Consider the following 16,293-nt stretch of genomic DNA (forward strand, 5'->3'; position numbering starts at 1 on the left):
GACGAGCAGGTGTCATGATATTTTTCATGGCCAAATTACAATAATGTTATTTGGATATGTTCATCTTGCCTTTTCAAATGTTATTGCCCGATCCAGCTCTTTGTATGTAACAGGAAATCATTTTTTTCGCTGTTGCTCAAGTATCTAGATACAATTACACAGATACAAAACCTCCCATCCTTGTAGCGACAATTTTCTCAAATACATTTGATCATAGACAATCTCTCTATCAGGGAGTAACTGGCCACATAGACTCTGCTGTTTCCATTTATTTTACAAAGTGTGTGTGGTTGAGTCTTGCTGGTTGCTGGGTATTTGTGCAGGTCTGTTGGTGGTTTGTATCACTGTGTAGCTTACACGCACAAGTAATACACAGCTGTGTCCTCAGGCTGCACATTCTGTCCTTTTTAGAGTCACTGTTAGAGCAGAAGTGTCTCTGCTGTAGCTGAACTTGTTCTTCAGAGCATTATTTTGGACAAGGCCACTTGTTCCCCACTGATGGGAAATCCAGTCCATTGGTTTTCCTTCACTCTGTCTGATCCAACCTGTTGCATAGCTGTCATCAGTCAAAGAATAACCAGAGACCTGACAGCTGATGGTCAGAGACTGTCCAGGCTGTACAACCATTGAGTCTGTCTGGATGAGATCAATACTGTTCACACCTGTGGAAACACAAATCAACATTATCTCCATCATTCATCTGACTATTCAGGGTTTCTAATGTGTGTATTAGAGTGAATCCACTGAAAGCTCCTCACAGGATCCAGCAGCCAGCAGCAGTATCAGAGCTACAGAGAACATGTTGATGTTGAAGCTGAACTGATGTCAGCTCTTCTGTCTCTCACTGACACACACACACTTCTCATTCTTATGAGGCTACGCACAAGGGAGGCTGATTTACATACTGATGATAGTAAATCAGCTGACTAAAGTATATTTGAATAATTCAAAATGAAGATGAAATGTTCAGGTCTTCATCTCTCACAAAGAAAAGGTGGAACTCTGACAAATACGTGTTAGTTAATGAAAATACATTTTTGTTTGTAGTTTGACTAATTAACATCACAATGATGTTTCTTAAACACTATTCCGTTACTGATGCAGTTATGATTTACATAATTATTAAATAATATTATGGAAGAGACACTGACTTCTAGGATTCATTTCTACTGTAGTTAGATTACATTGTTTTAAAATGAAGTTGTGAGCTGAATTTATTCCATCACTTGAAGATTATACAGTATATACATATTATGACGTATCATTGATTTTAATTTTAAAGTATTTAAATTGATGAAAACTGTGGCTGTTAAATTGAATTCAGACCTTTATTTTGTAAATTGATTAATTGTACTGTGTTAAATTTAATTACTGTAAGAACCATTTGTTTTGTGTCTGTTTCTCTCCTTGCTGTAACAGTGAGCTGGTGTTGAAACCATTAGTGGTCTGAGGGCTCCTCCTCTGGTGGCTTCATGTTACAAGTGTTCAGGCTCTGAGGGGTTTTTGTTCAGGTCTACTGATGGTTTGTGTTACTGTGGCTCTCTGGCACAGTAATACACAGCAGTGTCTTCAGGCTGCACATTCTGTCCATTTAGAGTCACTGTCTTGCTGGAAGTCTCTAAGACGATACTGAACTTGTTCTTCAGGGAATCTTTGTAGTATGAAGCTCCAGTATATTTCCATCCAATCCACTCCAGTCCTTTCCCTGCAGGCTGTCTGATCCAAGCTGTAGCATAGCTACCAACAGAATAAGAGACCTGACAGGTGATGGTCAGACGTTGACCTGGCTGCACAGTCACAGAGGCTGGCTGGGTCAACTGTTCACACCTCACACCTGTTAAAAAGGAAATGTTTTGTAACAAATGATCAAGTTATAATGCAAAAGAAGAGCTGTTGACTTTAACAAATCCAGAGAGACTCACATCCAGCTGCCAACAGCAGCAGCAGAGTCCAGAGAACATGGTTTATGTTGAAACTGACGCGGCGTGAACTCCACTGACAGCCTGATGTGATGTTTTTATAGCTGAGAAACAAGGAAGGTCACTGAGTTTGCATAAAATCAAACATATGAAGCATCAGTGTTGGTCTAACTGGAGTCAATAGAAGAGTTTGTTCAGTGTTATTATATCTGCAGAGTGAAAAGATGTGTGTTATTATTGATTTCTTCATATCTAGGTACAGATATCTTTACTACATTAAACTATCAATATTGCCTCAACTTATTTTCTAGACTTTTATTTGTTAATACACAACAATAATTCCTTAATGACTATATTATTATTCTATCTTCAAACATTAATAATCTTTTTTATATGAAATAGTTATCTCCATACACGATACAAGTAAATTCACTCTAAACTATAACGTTAAATACTGTCATCACTCCACTTTCAGCTGTTTTCTCTTAGAAATAATTTTAATAAAATTACAGTATGTGATGGAAAGAGTGACATATTCTTATTTACCTATTGATGTTATTACAGAGCAATATGAACAATTTCAGAGTTGGAGTATCAGTCAGTTAAGATCAATGAGAACAGCAGATCTGAGTTTCTCCTTTTAGTAACAGAGGAGAGAGAAACTAGACACTGACTGTCCTCTAGTGACTTTATAAAAGAAACAGTAACATTATTTTTTAACTCCCATATTATGACTTGCTTTATTTTCCACTTTCTTTACAGAGAGTATTGTGTCTTACTTTGTAGAAATGTAAAGTATTTGTAGAAGTTTAATTTCAGCAACCAGAGTGTTGGGCTGTCTTTGGATCTTGTATCAATGAGTGATATCTTTTGGTTTTTAATGTGTTTTCAGGAATGTGTATAATGCAGGGAAACAAATGAACAACCTCAAAACAACAAAAGCTAATATAAAAATAAATAAATAAATAAATGAAAAATACTTCATGCTTGGGCTCTACCAGCCTGAAAGCAAGCATCAGCAGCAACCCACTCCAGTCATTTTCCAGGAGCCTGTCTGATCCAGTGTATCCAGTAGCTACTAAGTGTGAATCCAGATGTTGTACAGGTCAATCTGTGGGATTCTCCAGGTTCTTTAACCGCTGGTTCAGATTCTGTCAGAGTCTGACCATCAACACCTGTCAAACCAATAAAGATAAACATGTCATGCATTACCTTGGTACAAAGATCAGAGAAAATGTGAATGTCAAACTATGATCAGTGAAAATCTTCACCTGCCCAGCAGAGAGTTAAAAGCAGCAGTCCTGTCCTATAGTCCATCATGTTAAACTGTGTGTCCACTGTTCTCTGTCCTCCTCTCTGCACTCAGATAAGTAGAGGTGGAAGGTATCTGAGTTTTGCATTGACTCCTCCTTTTTGATTGAACAGTGTCCTTTGTTCAATCTTTCTTCAAAACATATTTTCATATTACGCTCTTTCTCCTTAACGTAATTTGTGTTAGTCTTACAGTAAGAATAATCTTACTGTATCTTAGAATTCAGATTCTATTTACATTTTTAACATAATGTCATTATTATCCATGTTTTACTGTAAGTCACTCTAACATTTGAACACACTTATTTACTTGGCAGATGTTTTTTAGTTAAATGCAACTTACGAATAATGTAACAGTGTTACTGTTTATATATAAAAGTTATCAAGTTAAAGATCATTACAAAATATTTTTTGTTTATTAAATCACCATGTATGCTTGGTTTGAGATCGACAAACATTATCTTATGTATCCTTTTTTCAAATTTGAAATTTTTAGTCCTGATAATAAGAACAGGGTTTCATGCATTTGGTCCAGGAAAACTGTAACATCCAACACATTTCAGTTGTGTGCATTTAACAATGTAAACATGTAATTCAGTTTTGTTGTGGGAGAAGAGACAATGATCAGTGATTGAAACCCCAAATTATTTAAACTCCAGCAAGAGTGCAGGCTGTGTGCTGGTGTTGAAACCATTAGTGGTCTGAGGGCTCCTCCTCTGGTGGCTTCATGTTACAAGTGTTCAGGCTCTGAGGGGTTTTTGTTCAGGTCTACTGATGAGTCACTGGGAGAGTCTTAATTCGATACTGAACTTGTTCTTCAGTGAATCTTTGTAGTTTGGTGGATGAAACACCACCATGTACAATCACTCCAGTCCTTTCCTCTGCATGCTGTCTGATCCAAGCTGTGTAGTAGCTGCTACCTGCATTTATTTTTTCATATATCTGCTTACTGACTGTATTTGGTGCAAACATACATCCACTAACAGCAGCCAAAATTTTAGACTTTTAATGGTTTCAGTGTTTACAGATGTTTAACGAAACAGACATACAGAGAAACTTTGAGCCTTTTCGAGAAAACATATGACATGAAAAATGAAAAAATTAAAATCCTTTAAAGGGGTGATAGAATGATTATATAGGGTATTTCACACTGTTCCTTATGGTGTCCTAATGGGGTATGTAACATTGGTTGGGCTGAAAATGGCCTGGTTGATAATTTATTGGCCCTTATGCATCCCTTGTGTTTTGGCCCTATTTGTAACAAGAGCTTTTCTTCCAAATATGGTATGGTCATGAATATTTAGATGAGCTGCGCGCTGAATAGTTGAGCGAATCTCCATACACAAATTAGAGACGAGCTGATTGGTTGAGCGAATCACCATACACATACATTAGAGAAGCGACAGAATCTCATATTCCAAACACTGCAATGTTTCATTACCAAATTCACTTCTGAGACTTTTTATGCGAGAAATCAACTATATAAAGCTCAAATATGGGCCGTTTACCGAAAATTGATGGCTAATTGCAAATTTGGTAAGACGTGTCGGTGTCGGACTTTTGGAGCTCCACACAGTCCCGGAGAAAACGGCAGCCTGCTGGGCTCCATACCCAGGGCAAATTCATCCTTTGTGGATTACTGCACTACGGGGGCTCCGCAGCTGACTGCCAGCATAACTATAACGGGGCTCGACATTAGGGCTTGTCCGCTTGTCCGGGACAAGTGGATTTTTGTAGGGCAAGTGGAAGAGAAATTTACTTGTCCCACTGGACAAGTTAAAACTCAAACAAACTAAAATGCCATGTTAGTTACATCATGTGCCACTCATTACGTCTATGTTACAGATTTGAAACGATAATTTCTTTACCCCGCAATACCGGTCAGCGGACCGCTAACGTTAGACCCCGCCCCTGTTCAGCTCGTTCTCTGGAAGCAATGCAGCATGAAAGCACGGTGAACCTGCCGGTGTTAGTTAGCTAAGCGTTTGGCTTGCTAACTCCGCGACGTTACCTCCTCGCCACATCGTTGACAGAAAAGGAGAGACCCGGTGCTAATATGGCACGGTGCCTTAACGACCGTTATCTACCGGACCGAATTGCAACGCGGTGCCCACTGAAATGCCTGCGCTTCTCTCGGATGCTCGAAAACGGACGTTAGAGGAAACCTAAACATCGCCGCGTATGTTACGCTAGTTAACACTACACTCAACAGCAAATGAACGTTAGCCGATCGTTAGCTAGCAGCTGGAGTAAACAGTTAAAATGCTGACAGCTAAACGGTGTAAAAGTGTGTCTGTCTGTATTTCGCTGGGGAGGAACATATGACAGTGTGCCGCTGCAGTTGTCGGAAAAAAACACAGATGTTGCGTTCACTTGAAATTCGCCCTGCCAGCGTTGTGCTGCATTCAAAGTTGTTGTAAAATACCCTTTTCCTATCCAGTTGTTGTTATTGTTGTTACATTTTTAATAAATCATTTAATTTTGCCTTAGCAATAAACAAGCCGTTCTATAATGTCGTTTTTTTTTGCTCCTTTTTGAAAAAAAGAAATAATAATATATGCAGATTGAATATCAGGTAATAATCAACTGTAAAGTAGCTGCACCTTTTAAAAGGATCCTTTCGGGTAAATCAGCCTCTGCCGGGTAGAAATTTGTGAAATTGTATTATAAAAAGTTAACACCAACATTTAGTGGCAAAATCCATTGTATGTCTACAAAATTATTTTAGATATAGTAGAAGTTCAAGTCACCACTACCTCTGGTCAAAATATTGACTTAGTATCTCAGAATATAAACTAAGAATATCAAAGTAATGAGAAACTGTCAAATATTGACTTAGAATCTCAATATATTGGCTTAGTATCTCAATATTGACTTAATATCTCACTATATTCAGTATCTCAATATATTGATTTATCTCAAAATATTGACTTAGTATCTCAATATATTGACTTAGTAACTCAGAATATTGACAAAGAATCTCAAACCAATAAGAACATTTAAAATATTGACTTACAATCTCAATATATTGACTCAATATCTCAAAGTATCGACTTAGTATCTCAATATATTGACTAAGTAACTTAGAATATTGACTAGGAATCTGAAAGTAATGACAAACTTTAAAATACTGACTTAGAATCTCAATATATTAACTTCTCGCACCGGCGTGCAACATATTACTTTGTATTATGGAGTCTGGAGATCCTTTTTCTTGTTGAAGGGGAAATCTATTGTTGGGACACATTTGTTTCTACTGTTTCAACAGAATTGTATTAATGTTGATAGTGTTTGGATGCTTTCAACGGTTTGTTCAAATTCTGCATCAGGAAAAAAACACTATTTTTTTAATAAAATTATGAATCTTTACCCGGACAAGTGACTTTTATGCATGGACAAGTGAAACGTAAACTTACTTGTCCGAAGGACAAGTGCCTCAAAAAGTTAATGTCGAGCCCTGTATAATATATTTACAGTTTGAATTTCGTCACAAACACTTATATCACAGCTACCCCAAGGTCTTACAAAGCTAACGTTGTGTCCGTTTTCAATGTAAGGCATTTTTATGAACGTCGTTTTTGTTAGGAGGAGCAGCTAGCTAGCTATATGTCCCATTCAGTACAATGGGAAAAGATCGCTGCTAGCTAGCTACACACCCGCACATAACTATAGTAGTTAGCTATATTTACAGTTTGAATTCGTCACGCACACTTATATCACAGCTATCCCAAGGTGTTACAAAGCTAACAATGGTGTCAGATTTCAATTTAATGAATTTTTCTGAACACTAGCTAGGGGTTTCGTTAGCTGTGACTGTCCCTTCAATCCTATGTGTACAGATTGGGCTAGTTAGCTTCATTTTCGGGTAATTCAAGTATATTTACAGTTTGAATTTCGTCCATACATATACAACATCTACCTAAAGATCTTATCAAGCTAAAAATGGTGTCCGATTTCAAGTTAATGAATATTTGTGAACTGTAAGGGTTTCATTAGGTGCGACTGTCCCTTCAATCCTAGCTATGTGTAGCTACAAATCATGGATAGTTAGCTTCATTTTCGTAATTCGGTATATTTACAGTTTGAATTTTGTCCGCCACTTATACAACATCTACCTAAAGGTCTTATAAAGCTAACAACGGTGTCCGATTTCAATTTTATAATTTTTGGGGGAATTTCAGAGGAATTCTAAGAGGAGGCTAGCAAGCTCTCATTGATAGAGCTAGCTCCATCCAGCCACAGGCTCTATCAATGAGACTCGCAGACAAGAGGCGTTTATTTCACCGATCGTTTGTTTAAATAACTCAACACATTATAAATACACACATTATAAGATTAACTGGAACCTATGGTAACAGATTGCTGGCGTAACAAGATCGCTGACTGCGCTCTCATTTCAAACACACGGGCATTTACCAGGAAGAGGGGAGCTGTAGCTCTGTCCAGGCAGCAGCGTTTGGTAGTCCATTAACCCACAAAACGGTGACTTTGCGTGGGTATGGAGTGCCATGGGCTGCCAGCAGTGACAGGGCTCAATCAAGCTCACAACAGGCCGGAGGTCTGTGAAGGAAGGCAGGCCAGGTGGCGCGCAGCTACGCGAGCAGCACCGGTTTCCGTGTAATGTTTAAGGTCTACAACATCAGTATGATGTTTACGACAGTGACGTTTTGCGGTACAACTGCCGTCATGCGTTGGGTATAGAATGGTGGCACTAAGCCCGCCGGCCGTTAGTTGGTCAGTATTAAACGGCTGTATGTATGTGACCTACCTGAATATGTTATCACAGTAAAGCATACTAACTACTCAACCTACGTCTGGTCATTTCAAACACCAACGGGAACATCACAGCCCGGTATAGTCAAAGCAGTTTAATTTAAGCAACCAGATCGCTGTGATGTTTTTGGCACTTTACCAACAAGTGATCGTTATTGTGTTTTTGTGTGTTTAATGTTAAGGAAAATGATTTCTCAGGAAAATGGGACAGTATAGAATGAAGAATTGACAAAGGGTAATTTGTTATCTAAAAATGATATTTAATGTAAAATTTGTAATTTAAGTAATATTAAAAATATAATGTATAAACTATATAATATAAATATTACATTCATATATCATCTTCATTATTTGGCTTTTTCAGCCCAGTAAGAATACTGTAGGATTTTGTACAGCTGCTCAACCAACTCCAGTCACTGTGGGTGTCGAGCACAATAATAAACAGCAGAATCTTCAGTCTTCAGACTGTTCATCTTGCAGATACAGCTGCTCTCTGCTGTCGTCTCTGGAGATGGTGAACCGGCCTTGAACTGACTGAGAGTAGTAATGTAGCTACTGTAGATACTGCAACCCACTCCAGTCCTTTTCCAGGAGCCTGTCTGATCCAGGCCATATAGTAGCTACTAAATGACAATCCAGATGTTGTACAGGTCAATCTGTGGGATTCTCCAGGTCTTTTAACTGCTGGCTCAGATTCTGTCAGAGTCTGACCATCAACACCCGTCAAGATATGAAAAAAACATCACATGAATTTAGTTGTTACACAATTCAAAACTATGTTTAATCAAGATCAGTGAAAATCTTCACCCGCCCAGCAGAGAGTTAAAAGCAGCAGTCCTGTCCTATAGTCCATCATGTTAAACTGTGTGTCCACTGTTCTTTCCTCCTCTTTGCACTCAGATAAGTAGAGGTGGAAGATATCTGAGTTTTGCATTGACTCCTCCTTTTGATTGAACAGTGTCCTTTGTTCAATCTTTCCTCAAAACATATTTTCATATTACGTCTTTCTCCTTAACGTAATTTGTGTTAGTCTTACAGTAAGAATAATCTTACTGTATCTTAGAATTCAGATTCTATTTACATTTTTAACATAATGTCATTATTATCCATGTTTTACTGTAAGTCACTCTAACATTTGAACACACTTATTTACTTGGCTTGATGTTTTTAGTTAAATGCAACTTACGAATAATGTAACAGTGTTACTGTTTATATATAAAGTTATCAAGTTAAAGATCATTACAAAATATTTTTTTGTTTATTAAATCACCATGTATGCTTGGTTTGAGATCGACAAACATTATCTTATGTATCCTTTTTTCAAATTTGAAATTTTTAGTCCTGATAATAAGAACAGGGTTTCATGCATTTGGTCCAGGAAAACTGTAACATCCAACACATTTCAGTTGTGTGCATTTAACAATGTAAACATGTACATCAGTTTTTGTTGTGGGAGAACAGACAATGATCAGTGATTGAAACCCCAAATTATTTAAACTCCAGCAAGAGTGCAGGCTGTGTGCTGGTGTTGAAACCATTAGTGGTCTGAGGGCTCCTCCTCTGGTGGCTTCATGTTACAAGTGTTCAGGCTCTGAGGGGTTTTTGTTCAGGTCTACTGATGGTTTGTGTTACTGTGGCTCTCTGGCACAGTAATACACAGCAGTGTCTTCAGGCTGCACATTCTGTCCATTTAGAGTCACTGTGTTGCTGGAAGTCTCTAAGTCGATACTGAACTTGTTCTTCAGGGAATCTTTGTAGTATGAATCTCCAGTATATTTCATTCCAATCCACTCCAGTCCTTTCCTGCAGGCTGTCTGATCCAAGCTGTGCGATAGCTACCAACAGAATAAGAGACCTGACAGTTGATGGTCAGACAGTTGACCTGGCTGCACAGTCACAGAGGCTGGCTGGGTCAGCTGTTCACACTTCACACCTGTGGAGGAAAACATGTTGAGTATTGAATCAGTGTAACAATAACGTGAACGTGTGCTGTGATCATACTGTCAGTGTCTCTGCCTCAGTGAGACTCACAGGATCCAGCAGCCAGCAGCAGCAGCAGAGCTACAGAGAACATGGTTGCTATTGAAGGTGATCTGATGGGAGCTTCTCTTCTTCTGCTGCAACTGACAGCATGATATCAAGTCTTTATAGCAGACTGTGAGGAAGTTCACTTTGCATAGAGAAGGCCACTGACAGACTATAAAAGAAGGATGGACTGTCAGAAGTTGTCAATGCTTGGAATTGTGTTATGAACATGTAATTTGACACTGCAACTAAATAATTTCCCTGAGTGGATCAATAACATATTCTGATTCTGAAAGAAAATGTAATATTTTATTATAACAGCAAAGTTAATCTGACAATTTTTTTTTTGTGTAATTTTTTTTTTTTTTTTTTTTTGGGGTTGTAATATTAAACTATGTTGAATAAAAAGAAAACAGTTTTCTGAATGATTGTTTCTCTGACTGTGTTGATGACGTTGAACTGGAGCTTACTCTGTGAATGAGAAAAGAAAAAATAGTTTTGACTTGTTTTGACATGTTGAGTTCTCAGCTCCTTCCTGTGTCACTGTGGCTCTCGAGCACAATAATAAACAGCAGAATCTTCAGTCTTCAGACTGTTCATCTGCAGATACAGCTGCTCTCTGGTGTCATCTCTGGAGATGGTAAACCGGCCTTGAACTGACTGAGAGTAGTAGATGCTGCTGCTGCTTCTGCTGATGTAAGCGATCCATTCCAGTCCTTTTCCAGCAGCCTGTCTGATCCAAGCACTATGAATATTACCACCAATCTCAGAATATGTGCAGGTCAGTCTGTGGGATTCTCCAGGTCTTTTAACCACTGGTTCAGACTCAGTCAGTGTTTGACCCTCAGTACCTACAGACATTTAAACAGCTCATTAGTTACTGTAATGCAGCCATGTTGTCGTTGTACCAGGAGGTTTTTCAGAAAAACATCTTTTGTTCTTACCTGCCCAGTTAAATGACAGGATGAGAAAAACAACCAAATAATCAAGTCTGATCATTGTTAAAGGAACACGGCTACTTATTGGGACTTATTACGCGCTTATTCACCGTATCCCCCAGAGTTAGATAAGTCCATATGTACCCTTCTCATCTCCGCGGTATGTCGTAACTCTGTCTGACTCACCCACCGCTAGCCTCGCTTAACACAGATCCTGGATGTAATTGGCTCCATCTATCCTACTGCTCCCAATAACTGACAAAATAACACCACACACATTTTGACTGAGCGAACTCCAAGCGAACTCTCTGCTCCTCACCACAGAGCTTCTCAGGTTCTGCAAGGATATCACTCCACCCAAGTAGTTGAGAAGGGTAAATTGTTTGATTGTTAATGAAAAGTAAATAATGATATGATAGAAGAGAAACGATTCATTCATACTGTAGTTAAATCAAAGAATGTAATCCATCACATGAAAGGTTGTATATGTATCACTGATTGTTATGTCAGAGTATTTAAATTGATTGTTTTACTGATAATGTTACATTTAAATAAGAACCTAAGACTGTTTCTCTCTTTAGTGTAACAGTGAGCTGGTGTTGAAACCATTAGTGGTCTGAGGGCTCCTCCTCTGGTGGCTTCATGTTACAAGTGTTCAGGCTCTGAGGGGTTTTTGTTCAGGTCTACTGATGGTTTGTGTTACTGTGGCTCTCTGGCACAGTAATACACCAGTTCTTCAGGCTGCACATTCTGTCCATTTAGAGTCACTGTCTTGCTGGAAGTCTCTAAGTCGATACTGAACTTGTTCTTCAGGGAATCTTTGTAGTGTGAACCTCCAGTATATTTCCATCCAATCCACTCCAGTCCTTTCCCTGCAGGCTGTCTGATCCAAGCTGTAGCATAGCTACCAACAGAATAAGAGACCTGACAGGTGATGGTCAGACGTTGACCTGGCTGCACAGTCACAGAGGCTGGCTGGGTCAACTGTTCACACTTCACACCTGTTAAAAAAGGAAATGTTTTGTAACAAATGATCAAGTTATAATGCAAAAGAAGAACTGTTGACTTGAACAAATCCAGAGAGACTCACATCCAGCTGCCAACAGCAGCAGCAGAGCTTCAGAGAACATGGTTTATGTTGAAACTGACGTGCTGTGAACTCCACTGACAGCCTGATGTGATGTTTTTATAGCTGAGAAACAAGGAAGGTCACTGTGTTTGTCACTATAAAATCAAACATATGAAGCATCAATGTTGGTCTAACTGGAGTCAATAGAAGAGTTTGTTCAGTGTTATTATATCTGCAGAGTGAAAATATGTGTGTTATTATTGATTTCTTCATATCTAGGTACAGATAACTTTATTGCATTAAACTGTCAATATTGTCTTCACTTATTTTCTAGACTTTCTTTGTGTTAATACACAACAATAATTCCTTAATGACTATATTATTATTCTATCTTCAAACATTAATAACCTTCTTTATATAAAAATTTTATCTCCATACATGATACAAGTAAATTCACTCTAAACAATAACATTAAATGCTGTCATCACTCATCTCCAATTTCAGCTGTTTTCTCTTTGAAATAATTTCAATGAAATTACAGTATATGATGGAAAGAGTGACATATTATTATTTAACTATTGATTTTATTACAGAGCAATATGAATCTTTTCAGAGTTTGAGTATCAGTCAGTTAAGATCAATGAGAACAGCAGATCTGAGTTTCTCCTTTGAGTAACAGAGGAGAGAGAAACTAGACACTGACTGTCCTCTAGTGATTTTATAAAAGAAACAGTAACATTATTTTTCATTCTCATAGATTTCACATCATATCATTTACAGACATAATTTTGTCTTACTTTGTAGAAATGTAAAGTATTTGTGGATGTTTAATTTCAGCAACCAGATTGTTGGGCTGTCTTTGGACCTTGTATCAAGGAGTGATCTTTATTGTGTTTTTAATGTGTTTTCAAGTTTGTGACTAGGAGGATTATTAATTTACAATAAAAACATAAAATTACAGAATATAAAACAACTTAACAACCTGAAAAACAACAACAATGTAATATAAAATGTGTAAATATATACATTTTATGAAAAGATATTTCAGACTTGTGCACTACCAGCCTGAAAGAATGAGTACTGTAGGATTTTTTGTACAGCTGCTCAACCAACTCCAGTCACTATGGGTCTCGAGCACAATAATAAACAGCAGAATCTTCAGTCTTCAGACTGTTCATCTGCAGATACAGCTGCTCTCTGCTGTTGTCTCTGGAGATGGTAAACCGGCCTTGGACTGACTGAGAGTAGTACATGTTGCTACTGGTATGAGTGATAGTAGCAACCCAGTCTTTTTCCAGGACCCTGTCTGATCCAGTCCATGTAGTAGCTACTAAATGTGAATCCAGATGTTGTACAGGTCAATCTGTGAGATTCTCCAGGTCTTTTAATCGCTGGCTCTGATTCTGTCAGAGTCTGACTATCAACACCTGTCAAGAGGGATAAAAAACATCAAGTATGTCAAGATATATATATATAAAAAAACATTACATGAATTTAGTTGTTACACAATTTAGAACTATGTTTAACAAAGATCAGTGAAATTTTCACCTGCCCAGCAGAGAGTTAAAAGCAGCAGTCTTGTCCTATAGTCCATCATGTTAAACTGTGTGTCCACTGTTCTCTGTCCTCCTCTCTGCACTCAGATAAGTAGAGGTGGAAGATATCTGAGTTTTGCATTGACTCCTCCTTTTCATTGAACAGTGTCTTTTGTTTAATCTCTCCTCAAAACATATTTTCATGTTACGGCTTTCTCCTTAACACAATTTGTGTTATTCTCACAGTAAGAATAATCTTACTTTATGTTAGAATTCAGATTATATTTACATAATGCCATTATTATGTTGTACTGTAAGTCACTCTGTAACATTTGAACACATTTATTTACTTGGCAGATGTTTTTGGTAAATGTAACAAATAATTACAAATAATGTAATAGTGTTACTGTTTATATATAAAATGTATCAAGATAATTATCATTAGAAAAATGTTTTTCTTTTGTTTTGAGATCGACAAACATTATCTTATGTCTCCTTTTTTTCAAATTTGGAATTTTGAGTCCTGATAATAAGAACAGGGTTTCATGCATTTGTTCCAGGAAAACTCTGACATTCAACATGTTTCAGTTGTGTGCATTTAACAATGTAAACATGTAATTTAGTTTTTGGTGGGAGAAGAGACAATGATCAGTGATTGAAACCCCAAATTATTTAAAGTCAAGCAAGAGTGCAGGCTGTGAGCTGGTGTTGAAACCATTAGTGGTCTGAGGGGCTCCTCCTCTGGTGGCTTCATGTTACAAGTGTTCAGGCTCTGAGGGTTTTTGTTCAGGTCTGCTGATGGTTTGTGTTACTGTGGCTCTCTGGCACAGTAATACACAGCAGTGTCTTCAGGCTGCACATTCTGTCCATTGGAAGTCTCTAAGTCGATACTGAACTTGTTCTTCAGTGAATCTTTGTAGTATGAATCTCCAGTATATTTCATTCCAATCCACTCCAGTCCTTTCCCTGCAGGCTGTCTGATCCAAGCTGTGTAGTAGCTGCTAACAGAATAAGAGACCTGACAGGTGATGGTCAGACGTTGACCTGGCTGCACAGTCACAGAGGCTGGCTGGGTCAACTGTTCACACTTCACACCTGTGTAGGAAAACATGTTGAGTATTGAATCAGTGTAATAACAGTGAACAGTGTGCTGTGATCATACTGTCAGTGTCTCTGCCTCAGTGAGACTCACAGGATCCGCAGCGCAGCAGCAGCAGCAGAGCTACAGAGAACATGGTTGCTATTGAAGGTGATCTGATGGGAGCTTCTCTTCTTCTGCTGCAACTGACAGCATGATATCAAGTCTTTATAGCAGACTGTGAGGAAGTTCACTTTGCATAGAGAAGGACACTGACAGGCTATAAAGAAAGATGGACTGTCCTGTCACAAGTAGTCAAAGACTGGACTTATGTTAAGAAAATGTATTCTGACACATGAATGAAATTGTATTTATTATCACAGCAAAGTTAACACAAAGTTTACATTCATGTTTAATAATTCTTCATAAAACTTGAAATTCTGTTAAACTAAGATCAACAGAATATGTAATGTCTGCTTTAAGTACACATAGAAGAGCTGCAATAAAACCGGAAACAGTTTTATTGAGACTGCAGACTGAAAGCAAAGATTTGACTTGTTTTGACATGTTGAGTTTTTGTACAGCGTTGATCCATCCTGTGTCACTGTGGCTCTCGAGCACAATAATAAACAGCAGAATCTTCAGTCTTCAGACTGTTCATCTGCAGATACACCTGCTGTCTGTTGTTTTCTCTGGAGATGGTAAACCGGCCTTTGACTGACTGAGAGTAGTAGATGCTACTGCCACCGCTGATGTAAGCGATCCATTCCAGTCCTTTTCCAGCAGCCTGTCTGATCCAAGCGCTATCAATATTATCACTAAACCCAGAATATGTACAGGTCAGTCTGTGGGATTCTCCAGGGTCTTTTAACCACTGGTTCAGACTCAGTCAGTGTTTGACCCTCAGTACCTACAGACATGTAAACAGCTCATTAGTTTCTGTAATGCAGCCATATTGTCCTGGTACCAGGATGTTTGTCAGAATACGTATATTGTTCTTACCTGCCCAGTTAAATGACAGGATGAGAAAAACAACCAAATAGTCAGGTCCTATCATTGTTAAAGCCAGTTGTCTCTGTCCAGTCTACAGTGTGTATGTCAGTGATTTAGTGTGTGTCCTTCACTCTGCAACACATATGTAGAGATGGAAGAGATCAGAGATTTGCATTGACTCCTCCTCCTCAAACAGAAACCCAGCACATCTCTGGAAAATATGATTTATATCATTCTTTCATAATATTATTATACATATGATTTTCTCAATAAGGAAGATAGATTAAATTATGCTCAAATTAGATGTATTTATATATCAGCAGCATTTGCTGGCCATCCATATTCTGGATATATCATTTATGCATAAATGTCCAACTATATTCTCAACACCTGTTGTTCAAAATCAAAAAGGGAACATTATTACCATTTTACCATTTTTGTGGAAAAGCAAATGTAACAAAAGCCGTATCTTTTCATCAGCGGTAGCATACTGGAAAACTACTATTGAGGTTTGAGAATTTTTAATTTTTTAAGTATGCCTGTTTTGGGCTGTACATCATCGTGCCCCACCCCCACTGAATGATTTCTTTCAAAGATTTGAGAGTGGTGGTAGTACAAGGGCCTCCACCAAGGGGGACTGTGTAATACCTTT

General features: G+C 38.1%; 3 gene segments (V, D, J or C); all 3 read right to left on the bottom strand.

Annotated features, from left to right (window-relative positions):
• Positions 1-10,167, bottom strand: part of LOC120574359 — a gene marked incomplete at its 3' end in the record, with an annotated part of 37,351 nt that extends 27,184 nt beyond the window's left edge. The window contains 1 exon segment of the V gene segment in view: positions 10,035-10,167. Within this exon segment, the coding sequence occupies positions 10,035-10,077 (43 nt within the window).
• Positions 10,168-11,565: 1,398 nt separating this feature from the next.
• LOC120574634 lies at positions 11,566-12,115 on the bottom strand. The segment is given in 2 exon segments: positions 11,566-11,967; positions 12,057-12,115. Coding segments are annotated over 2 exon segments (342 nt in total).
• A 1,177-nt stretch (positions 12,116-13,292) lies between these two features.
• Positions 13,293-14,908, bottom strand: LOC120574360. The segment is given in 3 exon segments: positions 13,293-13,365; positions 14,407-14,665; positions 14,763-14,908. Coding segments are annotated over 3 exon segments (375 nt in total).
• Between the last annotated feature and the right edge of the window lie 1,385 nt (positions 14,909-16,293).

The sequence above is a fragment of the Perca fluviatilis genome, chromosome 15 (genome assembly GCF_010015445.1).
Source record: "Perca fluviatilis chromosome 15, GENO_Pfluv_1.0, whole genome shotgun sequence".
NCBI classification, from domain to species: domain Eukaryota; kingdom Metazoa; phylum Chordata; class Actinopteri; order Perciformes; family Percidae; genus Perca; species Perca fluviatilis.